The 27,121-nt window shown below is 34.3% G+C and overlaps 1 protein-coding gene across 1 annotated transcript in view; it reads right to left on the reverse strand.

Annotated features, from left to right (window-relative positions):
• Nucleotides 1–27,121, reverse strand: part of USH2A (usherin) — a 1,130,853-nt gene that overhangs the window by 903,367 nt on the left and 200,365 nt on the right. Inside the window, exons 14-15 of the mRNA XM_074222669.1 lie at nt 15,819–15,982; nt 8,172–8,330 (exon numbers count right to left, since the gene is read on the reverse strand). Coding sequence (XP_074078770.1) covers nt 8,172–8,330; nt 15,819–15,982 — 323 coding nt within the window. The remainder of the gene's footprint in view (nt 1–8,171; nt 8,331–15,818; nt 15,983–27,121) is intronic.

Consider the following 27,121-nt stretch of genomic DNA (forward strand, 5'->3'; position numbering starts at 1 on the left):
GGAAACTAAATAACATCATTTTAAAGAATGAATGGATTAAACAACAAATTATAGAAAGAATTAATGATTTCATCCTAGATAATAGAAATAGTAAGAAAACCTACCAAAACTAATGCGATAAAGCCAAGGCAGTTGTCAGGGGATATATTATATCTTTAAATGCTTACATGAATTAATTAGAGAAAGAGGAAATCAGTGAAATAAACACACAACTAAAAAATTAGAGAAAGAACAAATTTTAAAATCCCAATTAAATATCAAATTAGAAATTCTAAAAATTAAGGGAGAAATTAATAAAATCAAAAGCAAGAAAACTATTGAATTAATAAATAAAACCAAAGAGTTGGTTTCATGAAAAAGCCCATAAAATTAATAAGCCTTTGGTCAATTTGATTAAAAAAAAAGAAAGAAGAAAACCAAATTGTTAGTATCATAAATAAAAAGGTGAACTCATCACCAATAAGGAGGAAATTAAAGTAATAATTCAGAATTATTTTTCCCAACTGTATGTCAATAAATTTGATAATCTAAGGGAAATGGATGAATATTTACAAAAACATAAGTTGCCCAGGTTAAATGAAGAAGAAATTAAATACCTAAATAATCCTATCTCAGCAAAAGAAATTCAACAAGCCATTATTGAACTCCCTAAGAAAAAATCTCCAAGGCCAAATGGATTCTCAAGTAAACTCTATCAAACATTTAAGGATCAATTGGCTCCAATTCTATATAAACTCTGAAAAAAATAGGTGAAAACGGAACTCTTCCTAACCCTTTCTATGACACCAATATAGTGCTGATACCTAAGGAAAACTTAAAACAGTGAAAGAAAATTCTAGACCTATCTCCCTGATGAATATAGATGCAAAAATCTTAAATAAAATCTTAGCAAAATGATTACAGCAAGTTATCACTAGGATAATACACTATGACAAAGTAGGATTTATCCCAGGAATGCAGGGTTGGTTCAATATTTGGGAAACTGTTAATATAATTAACTATTTCAATAACAAACCTCTAAGAAATCTTATGATTATATCAATAGATGCTGAAAAAGCCTTTGACAAAATACTGCAGCCATTCTAGAGAGTAGTAGAGAATACTAGAGAGAGTAGGAATAAATGGATTGTCCCTTAGAATAGTAAGCAGTATCTATCTGAAACCATCAACAAGCATTATGTGCAATGGGGATAAGCTAGAGGCATTCCCAATAAGATCAGGGGTGAAACAAGGATGCCCATTATCACCACTACTATTCAATATTGTGTTAGAAATGTTAGCTTCAGCAATAAGAGAAGAAAAAGAAACTGAAGGATTTAGAATTGAGAACGAAGAGACAAAACTCTCACTACTTGTAGATGACATGATGGTATACCAGAGGAATCCTAAGAAAATCATGTAAAATACTACTAGAATCAATTAGCAACTTTAGCAAAGTCACAGGATATAAAATAAACCTTCAAAAATCCTTAACATTTACATATATATGTATATACATATATATGTATACTTGCAAGATACAACATAAAGAGCCGGAAAGAGAACTCTCATTCAAAGTAACTCCAGTCAATATAAAATACTTGGGAGTCTACCTGCCAACACAGACTCAAAAACTTTATGAAACCAACTACAAAACACTTCTCACACAAATAAAATCAGATTTAAATAACTGGGCAAATATCAGCTGCTTATGGATAGGTCAAGCCAATATAATAAAAATGACAATTCTACCTAAATTAGATTACTTATTTAGTGCCCTACCAATCAAAATTGCAAAACATTAATGAGTTAGAAAAAATTGTAAGTAGATTCATATGGGAGAAATAAAAAGTCAAGACTTTTCAGAGATTTAATGAAAAAAGTGCAAAAGAAGGTGGTTTAGTCCTACCAGATCTAAAATTGTTTATAAAACATCAGTCATCAAAACTGTCTGGTATTAGCTAAAAAAATAGAGTGGTGGATCAGAGGAATAGACTAGGAGCAAAAGAGATAGCAGGAAATGTTGGGAAAATTTGAAGTTAGTATGGCAGAAACTTGGACTAGACCAACATCTCACACTCTATACCAAGATAAGATCAAAATGGGTACAGGATTTAGACATAAAAGACAATATTATCAGCAAACTAGAAGATCAAGGAATAGTTTATCTGTCAGAGCTATGGAAAGGGAAGTAGTTTATGACCAAGGAAGAGATGAAGAACATCATTAAAAATGAATTAGATCATTTTGATTACATTAAATTACATTTTGCTTACATTAAATTTGATTAAATTAATTTTGATTACATTAAATTAAAAAGGTTTTGCACAAATCACTGTAACCAAGGTAAAAAAAGCAGCAAATTGGTAAACAATTTTTACTAGTATTTCTGACAAACAACTCATTTCTAAAATATATAGAGAACTGAGTCAAATTTATAAAAAAAAATTCTCCAATCATCACATGGTCAAAGGATATGGAGAGGCAACTTATGGATCAGAAAATCAAAGTGATCAGACTGGCCAACATGACCAGAAAGGACAACGATCAGTGTTGGAAGGGATGTGGGAAATCTGGGATACTAATACGTTGTTGGTGGAGCTGTGAACTCATCCAACCATTCTGGAGAGCAATTTGGAATTAAACCCAAAGGTCAATAAAAATGTGCATAGCCCTTGATCCAAACTACCACTACTGGGTCTATACCCTGAAGAGATCATGAAAAAGGGTAAAAACACTTGTACAAAAATCTTCATAGCAACTCTGTTGATGGTGGCAAAGAGTTGGAAATTAAGTGAATGTCCATCAATTGGGGAATGGTTGAACAAATCGTGGTATATGTACATTATGGAACCCTATTTTTCTATTAGAAACCAGAAGGGATTGGAATTCTGAGAAGCCTGGAAGGGTTTACATGAATCGATGCTAAGCAAGATGAGCTGAACCAGAAGAACATTGTACACCATAACAGCAACATGGTGTTGATGATCAATCTTAATGGGTTTACTCATTTCACCAGTACAACAATCAGGGACAATTTGGAGAATTGGAGAATGGAGAATACCATCTACATCCAGAGGAAAAAAATTGTGGAATATGAACAAAGGCCAAAGATTATTACCTCTAATTTTAAAAAAAGTTATCTTATTATGTAATTTTGCTATCTCTTGTACCTTATTTTTTCCATAAGGATATGATTTCTCTTTCAACAAATTCAATTTGGATCAATGCATAACTTGGAAACAATCTTAAGACTATCAGATTGCCTTCTGTGGGTGGGGGGAGGGAAGTAAGATGAGGGGGAAATTGTAAAATTCAAAAATAAATTAACAATAAAAAATAATCAAATTAAATCAAATGCTTATATATTTCTGTCTCATTCATTTCAATCAGAGATCTCAGATAATCCATTTTCCATTGTGTAAGTAGTCTGGTTTATCACTCAAAGAGAGTTGCCTCCTAGGGAAGCCCATGGTCTATAAGAACAGTAAGCAGAAGTACAAAAGTTATTTTAATGAGGAATTCGATAATGTCCTCATCCAAAACATCAAGCTATCTTTGAAGGAAACACTGTTAATTTTCCTTGAAAAGTTCAATGCTCTTCCAACTATAATTCCAAACTCTTTTATTTAGCCAAAAGATCTTTATTCACTCAGCTGTATATAAGTGGTGTTTCCTTTTAATATTACATATGCTACACATACACCAAAACTACAGTAATAAACATCAGGGTGTTATTGGAATGATACAAAGTTCTGACAGCATTAACAAATTGTTCTTACTATTCAAATGCCATCATGCAGATGATTTTCACATCATTAATTACAGTGATTGTCAAGAAATGTCAGAATTGTAATCTTTTTCATGAAAACTGTGGTTTTAGAAAATAATGGCTTGTTAAATAGGATTATATAAATGTCTGATTAGCGAACTAGTACACAGTTATTGTGTAAGAAACTATTATTTAGATACTAGCTGGGTGCAATCATGAAATAGTGTCAAAGCACTATATTCCATTTTTAATGTTCTATAAAACGGATGATATTATGTTGCCATGGTGAAATTTGTCTCTAGGTACAAATGTATTTCAGACAGTTTTTCAACTTTTAGTTCTTCCACTGAATTAAAGCTTATATGGGAAGTAGGACAGCATAATCTCAAATAGTCCTATATGAGGATAGCACCATCATTTATAAGTGATCTTCAATTTGAAAGTACAATTATGTACTTTTTAGAAGCATTTCCAATATTTCTGTACATATTTTTCTATCATCATGAAAACTGAAGTTTCAGGACACCTGCATCATGCTGTTATTTGGAAGAAAACAGGCATTCAAATGGCAGGTTTTTAGACCACATTGCCAACATAGCAGATGTAGACAGATGTTCATTTCCCTTTGCAATCTGCATCACTTTTGAGTACAGTTTTCTCCAACAACTTCAAAGAAAGCTTGAGCACTTAAGAAAGGTGTAATTGTAAGAACTGTAAACACAACAAGCTAGGCTCATATCAGAGGTAATAAAACTACAAAATGTAGCCTACAGTGATACATAATAATAATAAAACATCATGCTGCACACACAGTTCAAAGTTAATCAATATAGGATATCGACCTATGATAGGAAGAGCTATCACCTTAGCCATTTTGAAAAGGATATACAGAGAACCAATAATATAGTGTGTTTGTTTTACATTACTTCCTAAATCAACATTCATTTTTAAATTTCTGAATTCAATAGAAAGCAGGAATTGATACAAGTCCTTCCTTATGTTTCTTAAATTAAAATCTTGCTGTGGCAAAAAAAAAATGGAATAGAAGAACATCCAAACTCTTCTAGCCTACCCCTCTGTCTCCATGGAAAGGATACTTAATCCATTGAAAATAAACATTTTTTAAAAATAATGAATAATGACTTCTATTTGGAAGAAAAATGTCTCTAAGACTATTTAGTTATTTCCCAGCTATAATGATATTTCTTAACTTCTTTCCAAAGCCCTTTTCCTTCAATTAATTTTGCTTTGAAACTAATGGAAATCTGGCTTCTCCCAGAAGACATTAAATCCCTGGATACCCCCTTCAATCCTGGGTATTCTCTCATGTCTCTTTACACATTAGGCCAGGATTAGTAGTAGGCATACTTTATTACTTCACATTACCTTCCCTTAGTGACCTCTTCTCCTTTAAGACACGTTTCATGGAGCTGTATAACCCATGTTACAACCCTTTATGGTATCTACTGACCACCCACTCTATATTATTTCTCTCCTCCTTTACTGCACTCTCTGATGAAAATATGAACATTTGCTTTGTCAAGGTCAATTCCTGACCTTGTACATTTGACCCTATTGCCTTCTAATTCTTCCAGGAGTCTAGCATCTTTGATAATTCCATTTTTCATTTTCAGTATCTTATCCCTTAACTCCTTCCCTGCTAACTACATTTTCAGACCTCTTTCACTTTAATGAAAATTGCACTTCATCCTGCATTTCTTTCAAAATAATATCCTATCTCTTCTCCTTCATAAACTTCTAGAGAGCTGCTCTAATTCCCAATCATTATCTTCTCAACGTTTTGCAATCTTACTAACTCCATTCAAACAAAACTGTTCTTTCTAGTTACTAGTCACTTCTGATAAATCCAATGGACTCTTCTTAGTCCTAATTCCACTTAACTTCCTTCAACTTTTAACCACTCCTTGATATTTTTCATCCCATGGCTTCTGCTACATTGTTTGTCTTGCTTTTCCTTCTTCATATAACATTACTCCTCAGTATCCTTTGCTAAATTATCTTCTATCTCCACCCATTAAATGGGTATCTCACATGGTTCTAGAATTTGTTCTCTTTTTCTCTATATATTCTTTATCTTGTGATATCAACTCTCATAAATTCCATGATCATCTCTTTATAAATCACACACACACACACACACAAAATAATGCATAAATAACCCTTTCCACATGACTAGCTGTGCGAAATATGTCTACCTGATTTTTTCCACACACACTTCTCATACCCACAATCCATGTTCCTAGTCTCCCAGAAAGTCTTGATATCCTTCTCCTTCAAACCCCCATATGTAATGAGTTTCCAATTCTTATCCATTCTACCACTATAATAGTTATTAATTCTATCTCTTTAGTTTGCTAATAAAATTAACCTATTCCATACCCATATCATCTCTAACAGCCTAATTTAATAATCTTCTACTCAATCATAGAGATTCAAGCCTCTTGCCCTTTGCAATCCATCCTCCACAGAACTGATAATGAAGTAACTTTCATATATGTATATCCATTTATATGATATATATATATATATATATATATATATATGTATATATGACCTGGACATTCTATTCTTCTACTACTCAAAAAAACTTTGTTGATTCCTTATTGTCTTCACATTAGACTACAAGTTCCTCAACTTTGCATTTAAAGCCCTTCATCACCTGGATCTCATTTACCTTCCCAGTGTTCCCCTTCAAGTACTTGTTGTTCCAACCATATTATGATTCCAACTATAACTATGATAAAAATATCATAATAATATCGAATAGTTCATTTTCATCTTTTGACCTTCATGACTACTTTACACAAACTGGCACATGTACCTTCCTCTATACCTGCACCTTTTAGAACCTTTAGCTTCCTTACAAGTTTAGCATAGGTACCATATCCTACATGAAAGCTTTTTTGTGATTGTTCCCAATAAGTTGTCTCCTTTTGAATTATCATGTACTTACTTCACCATGGATATGGTGAATCTCTCCAGTAGAATATGTGCCTTAAAGACAGAATCTCTTATTATATAACTTCAGCATTTTGCATATTGTAGTTATTTATTAATTTTGTTGAAATTATTAGAATGTTATGTTAAAGCAGAAATGATTCATTATTGAGTCAGCTTTCTTCTAATTTCAAAACAGAGTTCTTTAACATTTATATCTTCATATTTTTGAAGGGACATAAAGCAAAAAAATGTTTTTTCATAAATTTTTGTCCTACATTCTTAACAACTTTATAATTTTTAGGGGTTTTTTTCCAAGGCAAATGGGGTTAAGTGGCTTGCCCAAGGCCACACAGCTAGGTCATTATTAAGTGCCTGAGACCGGATTTGAACCCAGGTACTCCTGACTCAAGGGCTGGTGCTTTATCCACTCTGCCACTTAGCCACCCCTGTCCTACATTCTCAAAGAAGACCACAACATCAGGGAGGTGATGTCATGACAAGCACATGAATTAGGTTTCAGTGAGGGGGATGCTGTGCTAAGTCACCAACCTCACTTTCTCCTCTAGAAGAGGGTCCAGTGGCCAGGTATGGGTTAGGATAACTGGAAATAATCCTGCAAGTGGGGCAGTCAGGATTAAGTGACTTGTCCAAGATCATACAGCTAGCAAGTGTCACAGATTGGATTTGAATTCCCATCCTCCTGGTTACAGGGCTAGTGTTCTATCTACTGTGCCACCAAGCTGCCCTCATTTTCATAAATATAGATAGATAGATAGATAGATAGATAGATAGATAGATAGATAGATAGAAAAATAGATGATAGACAGACAGACATAAAGAAAAATATGGAGAGGGATAGAGATATATACCCCAAAATTAGGGAAATGACTGAATAAATTATGATATATGATTGTGATGGAATACTGTTATAAGAAATGATGAACTCAATGACTTTAGAAAAACATAAAAAGATTTCCATGAAATAATGATGAGTGAAATGAGCAGAATCAAAAAAAACATTATATGTAATAACAGTAATATTATTTTAAGAAAGTATGAATGAGAAAATTATTTTGTCTATCATAAATATCAAAGTTAACTGTAAATGGCATATGAAGGAAGATGCATTCTGCAACTAGAGAAAGAATTGATGAATAGAAATATGAATAATTTTACATATATGTTCTATTTGACAGGATTAGCAAGATGTATTGTAGCATAGTAGATTTGCAGTTTCATGTGCTATCTTTTTTAATTATACTTTGTTAAGGAAATGCTTATGTAATTACTTAAATGAAAAACTGAATTATGTTTTTAAAAAATCATTTGTAAACATTACTGACAAATGGAGATAAATCACTGAAATTTCACTCTTCAGAAACTTCAGAAAATGCTAAGTCTAGATTAGACACTAAATACAATGTATATGGCTTCTTCATTATGAAAGACTCAGACTTACCGTATGGGTACTTATCTTCAGTTGTATAAATTTCAATACTATCTCTAAATAAGCTGTAAGTAAGCCAGTGGGCATTTGGGGAATCAGGTGGATGCCAGGAGAGATTGATAGTAGTAGAACTTTGAACTTGTCCTCTGGGTGGAGGTTGCTGGGATGGAGCTAGATTACAATGAAGAGAGCATTTATAAACAAAGGCAATCAATAAACACACAAGAAAACTGGAGTGAAATCAGCAGCCAAGAGGTCTTTCTGATTCAGAATTACTTTATCAAAAAGACATGTGGTTTACCAAGACATTAATAAACAAAGCTAATGTATCATGAGCTCTCTGAAACAAAGCTTTTTATCTATCAACATAAAACAAATTGGTAGGTCAAAGTAGCTGACATAAATTTACTTGAAAACCCACCAAAGTCTATGATCATAAATGCCAAAATTTTCTAAGAGCTTTCTTCCTGACCTTTATTTTCAGAGTTTATCCAAAGATGGCTAGTGCTTATTGTATGTTTGCTCAATTCACTTACATCGCAACTGACTGAGTTTAATTAAAATCTGAAACTTTAAGCAATGTGACTTCTTGGGTTTTTAAAGGAAATTTTCTATTACATTGCTGCAACAGTCATCTTACATCTTACTTCACAGAGCCAAAAAAAAAATCCTATTTGGGAATACATATGGCTATTGATCTTAAATAGCAGAGGTACTATCACAAAGCAACAGACAAATACACTCAATGTACCTATTGAATTATGAGATAGCATACCCCAAGGCCAGATAGGAAAATCCATCTCATTGCTTTTTAGGAAGGAAACAAACATCTAGTAAGTACTAACTATGTAGGAACTAAGTCCTGAAGATATAAATAGAAGAAAAATTATAGTCCTTGTCCTCAAGGAACTTTCATTCTAATAGGGGAATCACATTTAAGACTAAATAACTACTTCATAGAATAACAGCATCCTCATGTAGGAGAAGATTATGGAAACCATTTAGTACAAAAGTATATACATATATATAAACTCCAATACATATACATATATATAAATAGATATGCCAAAAAAGTAGTCGTCCAAATTCATGTTAAACATGCACTGTTTAGGTAAAGATAACTCTTTTTTTTGGTAAGGCAATGGGGTTAAATGGCTTGCCCAAGGCCACACAGCTAGGTAATTATTAAATGTTTGAGGCTGGATTTGAACTCAGGTACTCCTGACTCCAGGGCCAGTGCTCTATCCACTACACCACCTAGCCACCCCCTAAGGATAACTCTTTACCTCATTTGGGAGATTGCATTATTTCCATGTCCTAAAAAAAAATTCTCCTTATATCATATCTACTTTCATTTCCACATTCTTTTCAAGCTTTTAAATTTTTTCCATAAGTTATCAAGAAGAAAGGAGGCATTTCCAGTCTATCACTTCTTTTATGATATACAATACCTCATTTTCCCTCTTTCAGATTCAAAAATTCATAGATTTTAAAACTGAAAGAAACCCTAGATGTCATATATTCCAGTCCCCTTATTTCACAGCTTGAGAAACAGAATTCATAAGAAACCATAAATGGTTGAACTCTAGAGAAGCATGGAATGACTTATGGGATCTGATGCTGAGCTAAGGGAGTAGAACCAAGAGAACAATGTACATATCAACAACAGCACTGTGAGATGAACAACCTCAATGGAAGCAGTTCTTCTCAGCAGTCCAGAGAGGTGTATAGTATATATAGTATAATAGTATAGTATAGTATAATAGTATATATAATATAACTGTATTGACTGGCTATAGATTATATTATCCCCATCCAAAGGAAGAAAAACAAAACAAAATAACACAACACACACACACACACACACACACACACACACACAAACAACCCTTCTGATGAACATCTTATAAAAATTATCTCTTATATATCTCTTTCCCTTAATTCTAATTCCTCATAATGGAAAATACTAATTTATAAACATGTTTATCAAAATATGTATGTGCAACGCAAACTTGACTGCCAATGAAGGGAATGAGATGGGAAGGGAGGATGGAAGGAAATTCTGAAACATAAAAATATATATGTGCTTATGGATGAAAAGAAAATAAATTAAAAAAAGAAATTGAGTTCCCTGTGTCTGATGACTTTTAAAAGTTTAATTAAAAGGTAAATAAATAGCAAATTTGAAATCCAAGTCATAAGTGTAGCACAATATAGCATTTATAGAGCTCTTTAAGGTTTAAGGAGCACTCTCCTCACAATAATCTCCATATTTTGCAGATAAGAAGACAAATCTCAGAATGGTGAAGTGTGTTATCAATGCTTACACTTAAGATTATATTGGAGTCAAAATTTTAAATATGTCTCCTGACTTCCAGGTCCAGTGTGCTATATTTACCACGTTGCTTCCATATCAGTGCAGTAACTGAAAAGTATTTCAAGATAATAATAATGAGAAAAGAAATTTCAGAACCAATTAATTTGAAATGTGGAGAATTCCAAAGCTTTTACATAGACTTCCAAGACTAGTTTCTGAAGAAGCATTAAGATGAATATTCATTCCTCCCCTTCCCTTGGTCTTTTCATTTTCCTTTCCATTTTTCTTCCTTATGTCACAATTCCTATAAGCCATCATCTTGGACTAATAGGGATCTGAAGGAATAGTAAGTAGTACTAATGATGACATGTGAAAATAGAGTTATTGACAGCCAGCACTATATATTTAAAGACCTAGGGTCCTTGCTCTTGGCAAAATCTCCTTTGTGGCCTGTAAATTAATATTACATTTGATTCCTTCAGTGGGCTTATATTTAGACCTCTGAACTCAACTGTCTTTAATTGTTCAAAACATGTTTTGAGACTCAGCTATCTTATCTGTAGCCATCTAAAATGACTAGTAGTACTTGACTACTTAGAATTTCTAGTTGATTGTGGAAAAAAGGAAACTAAATCTGATCATTTTTATGTATATAAGAGTCTGAAATATATAGAGATAGAGATAGATAGAGATAGAGATAAAGATACACATACACATACACATACACATACAGATAGAGAGAGAGATAGAGATAGAGATAAAGAGAGATAGAGATAGAGACAGAGATACAGATACAGATACAAATATATATATATATATATATAGACAGCAAGGTGGTACAGTGGATAGAGTGTCATACTTGAAGTTAGAAAGACTTTTTTTGCAAGGCAAATGGGGTTAAGTGGCTTGCCCAAGGCCACACAGCTAGGTAATTATTATGTGTCTGAATTGATTTGCAGTCATAGATCCTTACTAGTAGTACTACTTAGGGCAAATTCCTTTACCTCACATTCCTCATATGTAAAAATGAGAATAGCATGTGTCTCCCATAATTATAGAGAGGATCAAATGCGATTATATTTTAGACATTAGATATATTTATATTAATTTTCTCCAAACTCTTAAGTCCTATACAAATGTTATTGTTATTATTACTATTATTGTTATTATTATATAGCTATCTGCATGTATTCAGAAACATGGAAGATAAAAGAAAGGAAAACTGACCTTATTACTGGCTTTCAGCTTTCTGAAGCACCTCTAATATAACTCATAGAAGACTGTTTAAATCTCGTGCCTAAGGTTCTAGAAAATGAAAGAATGATAATCTACTTGGAATAAAAATTTCCTTGGCAACAAGAGTTCATCTCATTTAGTCTCTCAAACATTTACACATGATTATTTGTTGTGATAGCCTCTGACTAGGATCTTGTCAGATTTCATGGTCTAAGTAAACCATGCCTGGATGGCAGTGAAATGAGAATTTTGAAAATTCAGCCACTGAAGTCTAATGATTCAATGAGTACCACTTGGCTTTCTATAGAGGCAATTTAAAGTTCCAATTGAGATGGCTTTTGGACCAGATGAGGTATCAAATGACCTCAATAGAACTGAGTAAATATGTGTTCTTCCATATCCTTAAGAAGTTCTAAATATTTTGAAGTTAGCATGGTGCAAATTGCCACAATATGACCAGTGTCATATTTTAAATTCTAGGTTGCTAAGTCAAATTTAACAAAAAAGTACCCTTTCCAGATGACTCTTCTCTGATAGTTTTACTATACATTCCAAAAGAGCCTTCTTTTCATGGGTGCCCAGAACTCAAAGGATTTTATTTTGTTTCTTTTTTTCTTGTTTATCTGTTTTATGATTTTTAACATTTATCCATATGCACATGTATATTTTTAAGTTACAAAATTTCCTTCTACCCTCCCCCCCCTTCCCTTAGTGGTGAAGTCAGGTTAAGATTTTACATACATATTTTTTAGGTCTTTTTTTTTGCAAGGCAATGGGGTTAAGTGGTTTGCCCAAGGCCACACAGCTAGGTAATTATTAAGTGTCTGAGGCCAGATTTGAACTCAGGTTCTCCTGACTCCAGGGCCAGTGCTCTAACCACTGTGCAACCTAGCCGTCCCTTACATACATATTTTTGATAAATATGGTTACAGATTAGTCATTTTTGGTATGGGGAATTAGGATTAAGGGAAAGAAATACATAAGTGATAATTTTTTTATAAAATGTTCATCAGATTCTGAAGGGAGTTTTTTTGTTTTTGCTTTTGGTTTTGTTTTGTTTTGAGGATAACATTGTCCACAGCCAGTCTAACATTCATGTACCATAACTTGTTTAGCCATTCCCCTATTGATGGGCATCTCCTCAATTTCCAATTCTTTGCCATTACAAAAAAAAGAGTTGCTATGACTATTTTGGAACATGTGGGATTTTCTCATTTTTTATTATTTCTTCTGGATACAGGCCTAGAATTGGAATTTCTGGGTTAAAGGGAATAAACATTTTTATTGTTCCTTGGGTATAGTTCCATATTGCTTTCCAAAATGGCTGAATCCATTCACAGCTCCACCAGAAATGCATCAGTATCCCAGTCCTCCCACAGCCTCTCTAGCATTGATCATTTTGCCTTTATTTCTCATCTTAGCCAATCTATCTGATAGGTATGAGGACATCTCATAGTTGTTTAATTTGTATTCCTCTAATCAATAATGATTTGGAGCATTTTTCATATGATTTATATAGAAATTTATCAAAGGATTTTCCTAGGCAATCATAATATCCTCTCATCCTGACTAAATTCTACCCAAGCAATTATATTATTCTTTAATTTCTTTAATTTCTTTAATTTTGTTTCATTCAGTCTTTTTGTAGGTTCTGCTAATTCTAGAATTTGGTTAGAGTCATTATTTATAAGTTTTTGGAATGGTTTGGGGATGAGTCTTTGCCTTTATTCTGCTATATTGGCTCTAGGACAACTCTCAAGACAGTCTCATGATCAAGAATAAGTCTTAGTCTTTTGGAGATGATATTATATTGGAAAGGAAAGTTGGATCATGCAACCAGTATCCTCAAAAAATTGTCACTATCTATTTTTATACTAAAATGATCATAAAAAAGTAAAAGGGACAAACTGAGAACATTTTTATCACTAGGTATGTTTAATGACAATACAAAATTCAATTTGAAAATTTTCACCTAAATCCATACTCAAAAGGAACACTAAAAATAAGCTAAAAATAGTATTGTGCAATAGGGGAAAATAAACTGCATATGGAGTCATTGGATTTAGTTTCATGTTGACCTCTAAAGAGTCATGTAAATTCATGAACCTCAGTCTCCTCATCTGTAAACTGAAAGGCTTGGGCAAAATAATATCTGAAATCTCTTTTTTAGTTTTGACATTTGTCTATATGTTCTATCAATCATAATAAACATAAATATGTCTACTAAGACCTAGTTGATACATTACCAAGCATAGATATTGAATAAAATTTCTCATGTGTAACCACATAAAAGACAGACATTCACAATGGTGTTTTTCAGATAATATCCTTTAAAATGTACTAGTATGGGTGGCTGGGTGGTACAGTGGATAGAGCACTGGCCCTGGAGTCAGGAGTACCTGAATTAAAATCTGGCCTCAGACATTTAATAATAACCTAGCTGTGTGACCTTGGGAAAGTCACTTAACCCCACTGCCTTGCAAAAAAAACTAAAAAAAAAACCCTAAAATATACTGGTAAAACACTGTGACACATTCTAGTATACTGGAGTTAGAAGGACTTTAGTTCAAATTCAACATCTGATAATTACTAACTAGGTGATACTGGGCAAGTCCTTTAACTTCTGTCTGCCTCACTTTCTTCAACTGTAAAGTAAGAATAATAGTAGTAGCAACTCTCTAATGAAAAATTATTTGTAAATTGCTTAGCTTATGCCTAGGTCATTTTGGACACTAAATAAATGTTTGCTTTCTTCTCATCCTTTCTAGTAGATTTGAAGGAGTATAACATCAGAAATGTTGGTCAAGGGGCAGCTAGGTGGTATAGTGGATAAAGCACTGGCCTTGGAGTCAGGAGTACCTGGGTTCAAATATGGTCTCAGACACTTAATAATTACCTAGCTGTGTGGCCTTGGGCAAGCCACTTAAGCGCATTTGCCTTACATAAAAAAAAACCTTAAAAAAAAAAGAAAAGAAAAAAAAGAAATGTTGGTCAAAAAACAACTAAACTTGATCTCCTCCCTTTGATACTTATTATTCTAGTCCAAGAGTACCTTAATGTTTCTAAGTCTCAATTTCTTTGACTGAAAAAATGGAATAATAGGTTTGCAATCAGACCTGTGATGTCATTGGTATGGATTGTCAGGTGATGAAACTCTCTTTACCAAAGCAGTCACAATTTTTTACAGTTCCTCTTATGCTTAAGGAGTTGCTGAGGTCCCTGAAGGGTTAGGCACCTTGCCTGGGGGTCATATAGCTAGTAACTGACAGAAGTAAAACTAGAACCCAGACCTTTCTGGCTCCAAAACCAGCTCTCTATCCACACTACCTCTCAAATGGGAAAAATATCATCATGATTATTAGTATCACTATGGCAACTACATCATTAGAAAAATCAAGTAAGGAAATATATATATATATATATATCAAGAATTTTTTAAATCATAAAGCACTATGGATGTCAGTTATCATACTTATTATTCATTAAAAACCATACAAAGGCTGCCTGAGTACTCAGTCTTTGCTCGATTCACAGTAGTTGTCAAAGGGGTGGCACTTGATCATTTCTTCCTTATCATCAAGTAAACAGACAGTACAAAAGTTTTTAACTGGCTTTGTGATAATCTGCTATCATTCAGGACATTTCCTAATATGAGATCTTATAGATGTTTCAGAAGACTATATGGAAGAATATTTGTCACACAGTATAAATGTTACCCATCAGGTATTCCTATAAATGTACCTTTACCTTTGAAGAAAGTAAAATTACAAGAATTTGACATTGCTATGAAGAAATCTTTCATTTGTAATGGAATTAATGGGACTGAAAGAAATCTTGATTGTAAAGACATATAGTCAATTCCTTTCTTTACAAGCAAGATAATTCTCAAGCCAATAACTCTAGATGAGGATAGCCACATCCAGAAAAGCAAATTCCATTGCTATCTTTGGTAACTGATCCTTGTCTATATTCTATACCCCAATTCAGTGCAAAAAACTATTTTTCCTCCTTATTTCTCAGTGAAGAAATTTGACTTGTCATGTGTCAATTAAAAGAAAAACAATTTTAAAAAAACTTTGGCACACTTTTAAGCCCTTTTCACTTACTTTTGCTGCAACCAAATAGGTTGAAACTATCCAAATGACTTGCCCCAGGAACACAGTCATCGCACTTTAATCCAGTTGCAAATTGTTTACAGAAACATTGACCAGTGACCAGATGACAGCTTCCATTCAAGGCTCCTGGAAGATGACAGTTACATGGGAGGCATCTGCAAATAAAATAAAGCATGTTGAATGTCATTTAGAATAGACCATAAGCTTCACAGGGTAAGATAGTCTATTTTTTGAATGGGATAAAGAATTGACAAATGTAATCCAAGTGACTCAAAATTTTTTCCTTAGTTAACTAAAGTTATCCCTATGAGAACTGTGTATTCTAATTTTTTTACATTATTCCAAATATCTAATTTAGCAATCTGCCTAGTCATGTCCTTTTAAGAGAGTCTAACTCTCTCACAAAAGGACTCATCTGTTTCTTCATCTGAAAAATCAATAAATATTTATTAAGTGCTTATTCTGTGCCAGACACTGTACTGAGTGCTAGAGGTACAAAAAAAAAAAAAAAGCAAAAAACAATATCTGTTCTCAAAATACTCTCTATCTAATAGAGGAGAGAGAAAAACAAATAAATATATAGAAGCAAGCTATAAACAAGAAAAATAGGAAACAACTAATAGAGAGAAAGTACTGGAATTAAATAAAGGTTTGAAAAGACTTCCTGTAGAAGTCAGAGTTTTCGTTGGGCCTTAAGGAAAGTCAGGGAGGTCATTAGTTGTTGCTGAGAAGGGATGGCATTCCAGGACTGGGTGACAGTCAATGAAAATGCCCACAACAGTGTCTTGTTCATGGGACAACTAGGAAACCAATGTCACTGGAATGAAGAATAAAATGCAAAAATTTTACTAAATAGCCTGAAGTAAGATCCCCTTCCAACCTTAAATGTATGATCCCTTGATCCTTTTTTTAAATATAATTTCTAAACATATAGGAACACAAGAATGTCACATACATAATAAAATTGGTCTTTGATAAGCCTCTCTGATAGAAAGGGGACATAACATAGTACAATGGAAACAGAAATAGAAAAATCAGAGTCCTTGGAATTAAATCTTGGGTGTGCTACTTAATATCTGTGTTATGTTTAGCAAGTAACTTAGTAACTTCAATATCATCATCTAAAAACAAACAGGGGATTAAACTAGTTGACCTAATTATGGTTCTAAACCTCTAATCCTTTTATATCCATGTGGACAAGACATGGACTGGTACAATTTGGTGGATTGGTTCTGGATGAATAATGGAAATCATATGGCAATGATTATGGATGGATACAAATCTGGAGGAAGATTTTCCTGGAGGTTCATTAGCACTTGACTTTCCAAAGACTATACAGGAATACTATTGTTCTATAAGAAACCATAAATGGTCTGACTCTAGAGAAGCATGGAATGACACACAGGATCTGATGATCAATGAAAGGAGTAGAAGCAAGAGAACAATGTACACATTAACAACATTGTGAGATGAAAACCTTGATGGAAGTAGTTCCTCTCAGCAGTCCACAGAGCTAGGACAACTGTATTTGACTGACTATGGACTATATTATCCCCATCCAGAGGAAGCAAAACAAAACAAAACAAAACACACACACACACACACACACACACACACACACACACACACACAACAAAAACAACCCTTCTGAATCTGATGAACACTTTATAAAAATTATCTCTTATGTATTTCTTTCCCTTGATCCTAACTTCATACCAAAAATTACTTATTTGTAAATATGTTTATCAAAATATGTATGTACAATGCTATCCTGACTATTTGCCACCGAGGGGATGAGGGTGGGAAGGGAGAGTGGAAGGAAATTTTGTAATCTAAAAAATATATATGTGCATATGGATGAAAATAAATAAATATTTTTAATAAAAGAAAGCAGCCAAAAAAAAAGAAAAACAAAAGGAATTGTTTTCAGAGGACAATGGTTTAAATGTTGCCAATATTTTAAGATATCTTGAATTACCATGGTTCATTTTGTAAAGTAAACTCCTGTTTTACTACTGCCACCACCACCACTTCCATCACTACTGCTATCACTACCACTACCACTACCCTCCACCACTACCACCACCACTACTACAACTACTACTAATCCTTTGATATCAAAAAGGATATCAACCAAGTGACTGTGGATTGAGTTGCACAATTATTTTTATTATCATGAAGGACAGGCTGTGCAAGGCATCCTTCTCACTTGCCTTTGTCAAGATCATTCCACTCCATGATTTGATTTCTAGGAAACAGGACTATTGAAGATTGTCTGGCTGCTGAGGGAGTCTCTTGATCTTAAATTGGTTTTGTTTTCTCCCATATCAGCAAGGCATCACAGGTCTTCATCAACAACAGTTGGCAAGCACTAGCATGTGACAGCTGGTTACAACCTCATGTATCCTAATCTGTCACTTTATGGACCAATTGTCAGTATAGTCTTTCTTCTTTGGCCTTCCATCTTTGACTTGTAAACTACTCAACACTACGATATGATTGGCAATAGTTTTAACTCTAAGACAATGTCAGTCTACCATAAATAGGGTTGTACTGCTCCCTAGAGCTCGAGCTCACCAGACACTGCAGGGACCATAAGACTTTCCATGGCATAGCTCCCTCTTGGAGCAAACCTATTTGAGAGTATCCCTGCCATTCACAAAGAAAAAGAGAATTCTCCCTGTGGCTCCTGGTAAAGATTAGGTTACCATACTAGATGCTTCCCAGTGTCTACCTCCACTACTCTGGATTCAGGGATTTGAAACTGAGTCCCTTTCAATTAGCTAAGTAAGGGCAATAGAGGTCATTGCTGTCCTTTCAGAATGACACTCACCTGTTTCTCAGGACCAACTAACCCATGTTTAACTGTTACTCACATGGAACTCTTCTCTACTTCAACCTTCATAGCTCTCATATGAATAAATGTTTGGGGAATGAAATTTCTGAAAGTTAACAAATATACTCTACATGATTATTAATTTTCAAAGATTAGAATACAATAAATACATTCACACTCAATTTTAAGAAACAAATTTAATCTTTGCTATTCATAAAATATTTCAGGACTACGTAGGCTCATCATTAATTATCTTTATTCAGTACTATTTAATAGCTGTAGGAGATTGGGGTGAACTTATAATGATCCCATGACAAATTTTGAACACTAATGCATTAAATAAATTCTTGATTTTTAGCTTTGTCTTTTGCACTCAAAAAAAAAAAGATATTTTTTTTAGGTTTTTGCAAGGCAAATGGGGTTAAGTGGCTTGCCCAAGGCCACACAGCTAGGTAATTATTAAGTGTCTGAGACCGGATTTGAACCCAGGTACTCCTGGCTCCAAGGCTGGTGCTTTATCCTCTATGCCACCTAGCTGCCCCCAAGAGATGTTATTTTTAAAAAACCATTATTAGCTTTTTTGTTATTTATGACTGTTGGTAGACATAAATTTACTAAATAATGTCTTATCAGGAAAATAAGAAAAAATAATAATTTCCAAATGATATAAGTCAAACTACAATTATTCTATAATATAATATAAGCTATTGCCATGACCTCATCACTCAAAGGAGAGGGAAAAAGGTCAAAAACTTCTTGAAGGCAAGAACTTATCTTCCTTTCTTTTTATTACAGCACTTAGCACAGAGCCTAGACTTTAGAAAGAGTTTGATGCTTTTTGATTGATTGCCCAACTGGATGATACTGAAAGTCTTTTTTAATGCACCCTTTTCAAGTCAAGTCCAACTTGCAAGCAATTATTAAACTCTCCTGATATATAAAGCATTGTGTTAAACATGGAGGGAACAGTTTCTTCAAGGTTTTTAATTTTATTGCATGACACTGTGGAGAAACTGCACCATCTTTTACCTCCTTTCGGTGAAGAAAAAACAACAATCCAATATTTGATGTATCAAAGAAGAGAGCACATTTTCTTACAAACAGAAATTATGTTCTCTGAGTGCATTGGATTAAAGGCAGTTGACAGCATTTAAACTTGGGAAGCTGGGTGACACAGTAAATAAAGGGCCTTGCTAGACTCTTCTTCCTGAGTTCCAAACTGTCCTCAGATTCTTACGAGCTGTGTGACCTGGGAAAATTGCTTAACCCTGTTTACCTCAGTTTCTTTTTCCATAAAATTATCTGGAGAAGGAAACAGCAAGAAAACATACATATATGGGATAAAAATATGTGTGTGTGTGTGTGTGTGTCCAAAAAGTTGTATATAACTGAAACTGAACAACAATCATCTAAATTAAATATAAAGAATTCCTTCATTAGTTAATAGCATATTTAATTTTGCTCAATTCCATAAGTAACCCTCAAATATCTGCAAGCATGGAGGAGAACACTGGTATGTGCAATCCAAAGAATAGCACATGATTCAAGTCATAACTAGATTAGAAAATCCTTGAAACCAAAGATAGTTTTTAATAATCTGTGTCAAATAGTCTGTGGAGCCAAGATGGTGACAGGAAAAGATCCTTGCCTAGGTGTTCTCTCCATAATATTTCAAAAATCTTAAAATTATGACTCTAACTAAATTTTCAAGAGACAGAACCCACAGAAAGATCCAGTTAGGCAATTCTCCATACCAAGGTAACCTGGAAAATAGTGGAAAGGCTTGGCTCCATGGGGTTAGAGGGGCAACCCACCAGAGTGAAAAACCTCAACCTCCAGGAGGCAGCCCCAGGGTGCCTGGAAGCCGTGAGTCTCATAGCAGCAGGGATAGTTTCCTGACCTAAATGGCAAGGGAATACTGGGAACCACTTGGGAGATCAGTGTGGGGGACTTCTGCCAGAGCACGGGTGAAGATGAGTTGCCGAAGTCAGTACGGTTAGTACGGTTAGCACAACTGTGGGGACCCCTGTAGCCCAGATCCAGGAAATAGAAAAAGGCTTGGAGCCAGCAAGCAGGAGCCTCCAGGCAACTGAAGCCCATGGAAGGTAGGGGAGACTTGCAAGATTTGTCCTCTGTCCCTGGAACAGGACTCTGGGGCCCTAACAACTTTCAGATCCTGATCACAGTCTAAGCCCCCCATAGAACAGCAGCTCCCACCTCAGCCCCGTGGTAGAGGGGTGTGCTTGTGGTCCTTCACAGACCAGGAAGGGAAGTCAGAGCTTCACACACTGACATCCCAGTGGTGGTGGTGGTGGGGGGGGGGGGGAATTCCAATAATACTCACAAGTTCAGGAAGCACCCCAAAACCAGGCACAGGCTGGAGAAATGAGTAAACAGAAAGAAAAAAAAGAAACACTGTTGAGAAATACATTGTCTATGATCCCAAGAAGGATCAAAATACTCAATCTGATGATGAGGAAGTACAAGCTCCTGCATCTAAAAACTCTGAAAAAAATGAAAGTTGGGCTCAGGCTACAGCTCAAAAAAGATTTTGAAAATCAATTAAGGAATATAGAAGAAAAATTAGGAAAATAAATGAGAGAGTTGCAGGAAAAACATGAAAAAGTCAGCAGCTTAATCAAGGAGATTCAAAAAACTGCTGAAGAAAATGTTAAAAACCTGGCATAGGTCAAAATGAGTAAAAGAGTTCAAAAAGATATTGAGGAGAAGAATATTATAAAAAGCAAAACTGGCCAGATGGAAAAGGAGATAAGAAAGTTCTCTGAGAAAAACAAATCCCTCAGATGTAGAATGGAGCTAAGGGAAACTGATGACTTTTCAAAAACTCAAAATAAGTACTTCAAAACTAAAAGAATGAAAAATTAGAAGAAAATGTGAAACATCTCATTGAAAAAACAATTGATCTGGAAAACAAATTCAGGAAAGATAATTTTAAAATTATTGGGATACCTGAAAGTCATGATCAGGAAAAGAGCCTTGACCTCATTTTTAAAGAATTCCTACAGGAAAATTGCCCAGATATCCTAAAGTGCTTTAGAGTTCACAAGCAGAGGGCAACATAGAAATGGAGAGAATCCCCCACACACACACACCGTGGAAAGAGATCCAAAAAAAAAACAAACCCAGGCATATTATAGCCAAGTTCCAGAACTCCCAAGTCAAAGAGAAAATATTACAAGCAGCCAGAAGGACACAATTCAAATATCATAGAACTGCAGTCAGGATCACACAGGACTTAGCAGCAACTACATTAAGGGTGCCTAGGGCTTGGAATATAATATTCCAGAAGGCAAAAGAGCTTGGAATGCAACCAAGAATCAACTCCCTAGCAAAACTGAATATCCTCTTCCAGGGGAAAACATGGACTTTCAATGAACCAGGGGAATTTCAAATGTTCCTGTTGAAACAACCAGAGCTGAACAGAAAGTTTGATCTTCAAATACAGGACTCAGGTGAAGCCTAGAGAGTGGAGGAGAAGGGTAAAATATGAGGGACTTAATGATGATGAACTCCATGAATAGAAAAATGATACTGATGATACTCATATGAAACCTCTCATTCAATAGAGCAGGTAGAAGGAGCTTATATAGATGAAGCAAAGGAGAGAGCTGAATGAAGATATAATATATTGTAAAAATGGAGTCAATGGCTAAAAGGGAAACATACTGGGAGTAAGAGAAAGGAGAAATGGAATAGGCTAAGATATTTCATATAAAAGATTTTTTTTATTTTATTGCAAATGAGCTATTGCAATGATATGAAAGAGGAGAAGGTGAGGGGGAATGAGGAAACCTTCAATCTCAACAGAAATGGCTCAGAGAGGAAACAGCATGTACACTCAATAGGCTATAGACATCTAGAGTAAAAAGGAGAGAAGGCAGGAAGGGGGAGGGAGGATGTGGGTGATAGAGGAGAGGGTAGATCATAGGAGAGAAAAGTCAGATATAACACAATTTCTTTTTCACTTCTTGCAAGGGGCTGGGATTGGGTGGCCTTTCCAGGACCACAGGGCTGGGTGGTTGTTGGGTCTCAGAGGTGGTATGTGGGCTTGGGGTCTCTTGGTCCCAGGGCCAGTGATCAGTCTACTGCATCACTCAACTACCCTACAGAACATTTTAGAAGAGGGACAAAGTGAAAGGAAAGAGAAAATATAATATAAGGTAGTGGGTAGTAATAGATGGAGGGAATTACAATCAGCAATAACAGGGGAAAAATATGGAAGTAACTTTTTTGATGGACTTATCATAAAGAATGTGATCCACCTGATACAGAGCTGATGGTATCACAACACAGATTGAAACACATCTTTTCTCTTTCTTTTATTTTACTTTTCATGAGGGTCTATGTTTGTGGGGGAGGGTTATTATATTTACTCTTAAGCAAGAATATTTTAGTAATGTATAAAAAAATCACTTTTACAAAACTTTAAAAAATAATAAAATCAAAAAAAATCAAAAAAGTGCTTTAGAGTTCACAAAATAAAATTTTGCCCACAACCCTTTAAAGTAGATAGAATAAATTGTAAGATCATTTCCAAATAAAGAAACTGAAACCAAGAGAATGTAAATGATTTGTCAATGATCATGCAGCAACTAAATGAACTAGGATTCAAATTCAAGTTTCCTTACTTCAAAACCAGTTCTTTCTGATATACTGCAAATGGTAACTAAACTAATATCTTATGTTTGGAAGGTTTAATATAGATAGATAGATAGATAGATAGATAGACAGACAGATAGAGATACAGATATATTGATATAGATTAGAGAGAGAAATATATGGATGTGTCTGTTGAAAGGATGAAGCATTTATCTTTAGAATGAAGCATTACTTTTTTTTTCAAGTCATCAGAATAAGAATTATTTGAGTTAATTTCAGGATTAACATTTCCTGGGAAGTTATTAACTGATGATGTTAATGATACCAAATATTTATTAAACTCTCAATAATATTTTACATATGTTATCTCACTCTGACCCCACAAGAACCTTGAGAAATAGGTATTATAGACCTATTTTTAATCCTCATTTTATAGATGAGAAAACAGGCTGGCAAATTCCATGTTGCCCTTATCTTAAGGTTTAAGGCAGGTCTTCCTGACTCCAGATCTTACACCTTTTCCATTATATCATATTGCCTCAAAGTATAATAAAAAGTTTAATATGAAACAGTAAGGCCTAATTATGCAGGCAAAAGAGAGTTGAATTATTGAAGAATTCCTTAAACATAAAATCACCTGAGTTGTCTAAAATCTTCCTCTATCATGATCCAAGGATAATTGAAATCTAAGTTTTCCACTTGTTTTTTTCCTTCATATTCTTTAAGTATCCATAATTTAACCACTGTGAGTACTCCTCCCACCAGTATGAATCACTCTGTCTCCAGAATTTCATGAGTTATGATTGCCAAAAACTTCATCACCTGGAGAACAACCTTCTGGTGATGAGTCTCTCAAACTTGGCTAAGTGGATCCAAGGTTGGCTGTGAAATAATTTATTCCTAAACCCTTTCTCAAAGACTTCCCAGTTTGTAGATGTGCCAACCCTGTACTCTACTGGATAGCCTTCAGGAACTCAGGGTTACTTCTACATTGTAATAAAATATCAGAGTGGAACTTGTCTGAAGGAGGAGGTTTTCCCCTTTATGCATCTAATGCTGGATTATTTTCTTCTCTTCCTTCTCTCACTTGAGTGACCAGAAGTAATAAATTTAAACTTGCAAGACGGGTCAATGGAAACTAATGCAGTTGGGGTCTAGTGAGATTTGATGACTGAAAGAGAGAAAATTTAATATTGGAGACAGGAAAAGGATATAAAAGTTTTGTCCTCAATTTTGTATGGGGAAGATGGCATTGAAAAACTGGAAAAATATAGAGGTTATCTTCATTCAATCTAAAAAAAATGGTTTTAAAGATAGAGGTCCATAAAGGATGGCAAGAAGCTAGAGTCTCAAGAAAAAGAAGAAGAAAATTATTCCTTCAAAGAGCTTCGTAATGAAAATAGGATTAAAGGGAACCAAAAACCTATCTGAGAAGCTCTTCTTTTAAAACTGTCATTGAGAAATTATTTTGTATCTTTGTAACTAATGTTTTCTTTTCCATGAGTCTCAATTTTGTTTCCCTCCTCTTAACATTTTAAGAGAAAGCTAGATTCTTTATTTGATAGAGTGAAAGACCAAACTTCAAATCCTACCTCAGACTTAACGATCCAATAAGATCTCTTCTGGGTAGCCAAGTGGCATAATGAATAGAATACTCAGTCTAGAGTCAGAAAGACTCATCTTCCAAAGTTCAAATCTGAACTCAGACATGACCCTGGGCAAGCTATTTAGCCGTTTGTCTCAGTTTCCTCATCTGTAAAATGAGCTGAAAATATAAATAGTAAATCACTCCAATATCTCTGCCAAGATACCCCAAATAGGGTCATCATATAGAGTTGAGACAAAACTAAAATCAACAAAATCTCTTCCAACTCTAAATCTATTATTGTGATTTGTGATCAGAATCTATTATCTGATAACTTGGTATCTGTTCTACTCATTTAAGAATTAAATTCTTGATTACATTTTGTTGTTACTTAATTACAGGTAATATAGGAAAAATACAATGTGGTGGAAAAGAAAGATGAGGTAAAAGATTCATGTTCAAAGCCTGTCTCCTCAATTTCAGTTTTTCATTCATTAAACAAGGGGGATAGATTCAATGGCCTGAAAGATCCCTTCTAGGTTGAGATCTATAATCCTATGAAAATAAGGTGATATAAGACTATTTTCACTTTTAAAGTCTGTATCAGATACTATGGGTTACTGTTTATATATTTTCTCATGTTTCCCAAGTATAGTTATCTTGAGTGAAGTTAGCTTCAAAGTTCTCAAAATCAGCTACGTCTCTTAAGTCAAAAGAGCTACAAACATGCTCCAAAGCATAATCAGGCCCTGTTCCCAATAACTAAGTCTGGAAAATTTAGTTTAGACCTTTAAATAACACTAATTACTATATTTTCAGCTCTGTCCAGTGAGTATAAAAAGATATATATACCTGGTGGTAGTTATAGTTGTAGTGGTGGTAGTAGTAGTAGTAATAGTAGTAATAGTAGTAGTAGTAATAGTAGTGGTAGGTTGTTGCTGTAGTCTGTAGTTAGTGGTAGTTTGAGATCAATGGCAATAAGTATGCATTATAGCCAGTGAAATAAATCTTAAGGAACTATCCTTCAACTATTCACCTGCAATTTCTAGCCTTCAGATTTGTCCAAGAAAATTATTACACTGGCTTTATTAACTGTAAAAGGGACTGAAGCATCTTACCTCCAAAAAGAATTATTCTAACAATTAGCCCATGGCAAGATGTTGATTAGCATAAGCAATTTTGGCTCCACAAATTATTAAGAACAAAAACATTGCATATGCCTAAAGACCACCTTTAACACAGGACTCTTTGTGTGTCACATTCAAAATAAGTTTAAGGATATCATTCCCTTATCTTTTCTATCCATCAAAGGTCTTTCTTTATTAGAGTTCCTCTATCCCATTGCAACTCTGATTGTGTGATCTCCTGGGTAATCATTCAACACCCTTAAAAAGGCTGATAAAAGCTAAAGCTGCAAAATAAACTGCAAATTTGTTTTATGGACAAATATCCCTTTGGGAATAAATAAAGTACATTCTCTCTTGAAAACCAGTATACTCTAGTTTGCCCTCTTTTTTAAAAATGGGGGGGGGAAGAAAAGGACATTTTGTTTTACCCTTTCAAAAAAACTGTTACTGTATTCTTTCATCTAAACACATGACCTCAAAATCCACCCTTCCATATAGTGATTTTTACTAAGACTATTCAGTTATTTCCACACCTAAAGAAAATTGCCCTTTAAAAAAATAAAGATTGAAGAATCCTGGGGGAGATAAAGATGTTTTATTTGTTCTTAATTTTATTTCCTGCTGTTACTTAGCATATATGGTTTGTGGGGAGGGGTTTGATGTTATGGTGACACTCATAAACATTGAGAGACAAGCTTCTCCTCCTGCAACAATTATTTTATTGCACCACTCACGACTAAGGATCTCCTGAGTATTTCAGTTTTCATTACCATTCACTCATGAGACAATCAAACTTATTTTACATACGGTACATTTACAGTAATGGTTTCCAATGTCTACCATTGTTCCTTTCCTTGATGTAGTTCCCTTCACTCCCAGTAAACTACTATACATCTAACTCCATCTTCACTCAATCAATCAATATCTATGGGATATTAACCTCCAAGATCAAACTAAATAAATTCCTTCTCACAAAAGCATACTCTATTTTGAATAATTAAAAATGACTGTGTCTGATTTTATAGCCCCCTTATCCAGGCAGAATCTTGACTGTTGTGATAATTGTTTGCTTTTCATTGGTGGGAATTCTGCCTGACAGGAACTGTTAGATTGAATCCTATCTAAA

This window comes from Macrotis lagotis, chromosome 2, assembly GCF_037893015.1.
Source record: "Macrotis lagotis isolate mMagLag1 chromosome 2, bilby.v1.9.chrom.fasta, whole genome shotgun sequence".
Classification (NCBI taxonomy): domain Eukaryota; kingdom Metazoa; phylum Chordata; class Mammalia; order Peramelemorphia; family Peramelidae; genus Macrotis; species Macrotis lagotis.